The sequence below is a fragment of the Malurus melanocephalus genome, unplaced genomic scaffold, assembly GCF_030028575.1.
Source record: "Malurus melanocephalus ecotype Western Australia unplaced genomic scaffold, MMel_1.1 scaffold_790, whole genome shotgun sequence".
Lineage (NCBI taxonomy): Eukaryota > Metazoa > Chordata > Aves > Passeriformes > Maluridae > Malurus > Malurus melanocephalus.
The window spans coordinates 23,929-27,650 of NW_026624022.1; the positions used below are offsets into that span (position 1 = coordinate 23,929).

The 3,722-nt window shown below is 49.1% G+C and overlaps 1 protein-coding gene across 1 annotated transcript in view; it reads left to right on the forward strand.

Annotated features, from left to right (window-relative positions):
• Positions 1 to 459: 459 nt before the first annotated feature.
• ATP11C (ATPase phospholipid transporting 11C) overlaps positions 460 to 3,722 on the forward strand; it is a 42,239-nt gene continuing 38,976 nt past the window's right edge. The window contains 1 exon segment of the mRNA XM_057385114.1: positions 460 to 541. Coding sequence (XP_057241097.1) covers positions 527 to 541 — 15 coding nt within the window. The 5' untranslated portion in view covers positions 460 to 526.

Genomic DNA, 3,722 nt, shown 5'->3' on the forward strand with positions numbered 1-3,722 from the left:
TTCTCATCCCCAGGGTGAGCTCTGCTTGCTGGCCCATCACAGTTGACTGGAGTAAAATCCCCCAGGTCCTGGCTCTGTTCTATGACTCCTCTTTTGCTGTTGGTTTTTATTTTGGTCTGGGGGCTCTCATGGTWGCCCTGCTGCCCCCACCTTGGCTGGAGCTGCTTTAACCCAGCGCTCACTCCTTGTGCTTTGGCCCTGGCTCAAATACCCGTGGGAGCTGCAGTGAAGGAGAAGGGATCCTGGTTTAAATTTCAACCTTCTGTTTTCCCAAGGTACCAGCCTTCCCCTCCTGCTTAGGGATGAGCAGCACAGTCCCATCCAGTGGGAAATGAGATTGGAGCTCTGTGCRCCTTCAGCCCTTCCTCTCAGACCTATGAGCTCTCAGCATTTCAATTCAATGTTGATTGTTTGGTTTTTTCCCCAAGGTCTGTGCATGTTTTTGACCCTTTCCTGCAGKCATAGGGACAGTGGTGGGGTTCATCGTGATCTCTCTAAAAAAAAAAATCAGGAGTTCTGCCTAAATATGTGGCCGGTGTGGGTAAGCACAGTCTGAGCTGCTGAATTATTRAGGGTATTCTCAAAGCATTGCTTGTACCCTCATAGAAATTACTAAGGACAGAGTCGTAGAAAAATTGGCAGGAAGAAATTTCAATTAAAAATATATCGGTTGGGCAATGAGGTTGATGTGCTGAGCGACTTCCTGAGGCTGATAGATGTTTTGGGGAGGTTATGGTAAATTTATGGAGGCTTTTTTAAAATTGTGGATGCATTTTCCTTTGTTCTTCTGAGGCTAAATGAAACAGGAGCTAGAACAGGCTGTTTTGGGAGGTGCTGTTATTTTTGCAAGCTTTTTTTTTGTAAATCAGGTCGCCTTCTCTACWACTTTTATGATAAATGGAACAATATGGGAGCAATTAGAGTTTATTCATGAGATCGAAGCAAAGTAATGTGATTTAATCTTTCTTTTGCATATATTTAATATAAGCTGTGATTTCATTCAAACGTTTGAGCTTTATACTGTACATTTGAGCTTTGTACTGTATAATTATCTCTGGGTTTAGCAGATGATTTTTTTTTAAATGCCTGTGGTTTTCATTAGATCTGTTTTCTATGAGTTGTTTGTGTTTACTTTGTGGCTTAAAGTTATCTTCAGCAAACATGAAAGGAGAGGTTATTTTACTAGTTAGTTCTGGTTTTGGTGCTTTCTGAAGCTGTAGTAAATCAGATGGTGGTGGTATTTTTTTTTTTTTTCTTCTGCCACTGTTTTTTTTTCTGGAAACGGGGCCAGAAGGTAGCACAGACACTTGCTTTCCATATGGGGGATATAATTAACCACTCTGTTTTACAGCTGCCCTAGAAATAGTCCACTTCAAGTGGTTTCTTGTCAGCAGTGACTGCAGAGCACAGGTTCACCTCTCCTGTTGAACTCAGTGTAACTCCATTAATTTTTACCCAGGCTTGTTAATTTTTACCCAGATTTGCAGCTTTTATCCTGTACATGGGGATGTGATGGATTCCCAGGAGCTGGGGAATCTCTYCCCAGGGCAGGCAGGAGCTGTTGTGCTGGGGAGGGATATTTCTGTGGGAGAAGGCGAAAGAGGCACGAAGGGACAGTTGGCTGAACTCAGGTGGAGAATTTGGGAACTGCAAATATAATTCTGCTGTCTCTATGTAATGCTCCAATTGCTTGAAGTCATCAATATGTTGGGTTGTTAATGGCATCCATGGGTATTTTTGCTCCTAGCCTGATGCCTTCCAATCATTCCCATTTCAAAGAAAAATTTTTAGTGAAATGCCAAGCCTTAGGTAACCTCCCATGTGCGTGCAGTTGGGCTTTTTAAGATTGGGCAATGTAAGAAAATAGCCATTAGCCCTCCTAATGCCTCGATTTCAGACCTGCTGCTTCTGGCAGTATGTGCCAGGGCTTTATGCAAGGTGTGACATGGGAGGGAGGGTTCCATCGAGGCATTGGTCAGAAATGCATTCTGTGTGTGGAGCTGTGTGTGGCACGGGCAGGGCAGTGCTGCAGCAGAGCCCTTTGCCCTCTGTGGCTGCAGCAGAGCCTGGCTGCCCTGGCAGTGCCCACCACACACTCTCCATGGCTGCAGTGGGCACCCAGAGCTGCTCCAGGGATGCTCCTGGCAGAACAGCCTCGTCTGTACCTCCTGATTTGTGTTTGACTCCCTGGCTGTTGTGTTCCAGCTGAGCTCCTCTGGTGAAATCTGGTTTGGATGCTCTGCTGGGGGAGATTGACTTTCTGCTGGGCTTGGGTGGCACTGGGGGAGTGGACAGGAGCTCAGAACTGAAGCTTGAAGCGAGGAGAGATGCACATTTTGGGGCTGGTCCTCAGGGGATGCTCAGGAATGCCCCATCCTCTCCTTGCTCCCAGCCCTGGTGCCCGCAGTGTCCCGGGTGCTGCTGTGTGTGCCAGCTGCCAGGAGGGACACGGTGGGTCTGTGCTCCCCTCCTGGCATCCCCCAGTGCTCCAGACTGCTGGGTGAATGGCACTGTGGCTCCCTGGCACTGTCCTGTGACACTGCTGTCCCTGCACACAGCCCTGSCTGTCCCCAAGCTCACCGCGCTCCGGCCGAGGCAGGTGACAGAGTGCATATGAGGGGAATGCAATTATTTATTTTCTTGAATAACCCTTTTGGCAGGCTTGGCTCTAAACAGCAGGAGAAACTCTGGCTTTTGCCTGCACAAGCTCACTCCAGTGCTGTGGACCGTGGGCTTTGTAGAGGCAGCTGCTTGAATTGTATCCAAGTAATATTTTCTTTCTTCTCCTTTTTTTTTGCCATCAGAATTAAAATTTTTTGATGAAAGGCAGTTGGAAAAAGTCGTCCAAATCCTCTCCCTACTAATCTGCATATTTTATAATTTTTCCCAAAGCCTGGCAGTTATTCCCTAAATCTCCCTCTAAGTCTCTGTTGAGAGCTGTTATTAAGACGTGGCAATCTATTAGCGAGTGGCCGAGCTGGGCTCCTCAAAGTGACAGCTTTTAATTGCTGAGCTCAGCCTGCACCTCCTGCTGCAGGAGTGTGCTCCCTTTCTGGGGGTGGAGAGGAGAGATGTGCTGTGAAACCTTGCAGCTCCTCGCTGGCTGTGGGAAGGTTTCACCGTGGGGAGAATGGGAAATGAAATCTGGAGTGGTGGGAGCCTGGTTGGAGCAGGGAGGGAGGGTTCAGCAGTGACACTGTTACCTTGGTGCTGTGTCATCTTTGTAGGTGATGCTTCAGATGGATAATGGGAAGGATTTGGGGATGGAAGCCCTSCTGGTRGATGGTGGGGCTTGGTCAGMSMTACACCACACCWGGGTTGGGTTCTGCTCTGCTCTGAGGCTTCCCATACACCAGCTCTCCTTGGCCAGGATGGTCAGGAAATGTTCGTGTTACGTTTCCAGAAGTGCTTCACCCAGAACGCTGTGGTTTCCCTGCCAGTGCGTGTGASTGGCAAACCCTCACCCTGCTGGTGCCCAGCGCTGTGCCAGCAGYGAGGGCAGGAAGGGGAAGCTGTTGTTTCCTCCCCGTGCTGGAGGGATGCTGTCCAGGCACGCCTGGCTCCAGATCAGGACAGGGCACGCTGAGGAACCAGTCTGTCTCTCTACCTGGTACTGCTGCGGTGTGGATGGATGGCTCTGCCGCTGGCTCCTGGGGCACAGGTTGGTGACAYCCCTGGCTGGCACTTCCATAATGCAGCAGGTCCAGCAGGGAGCTGGTTTT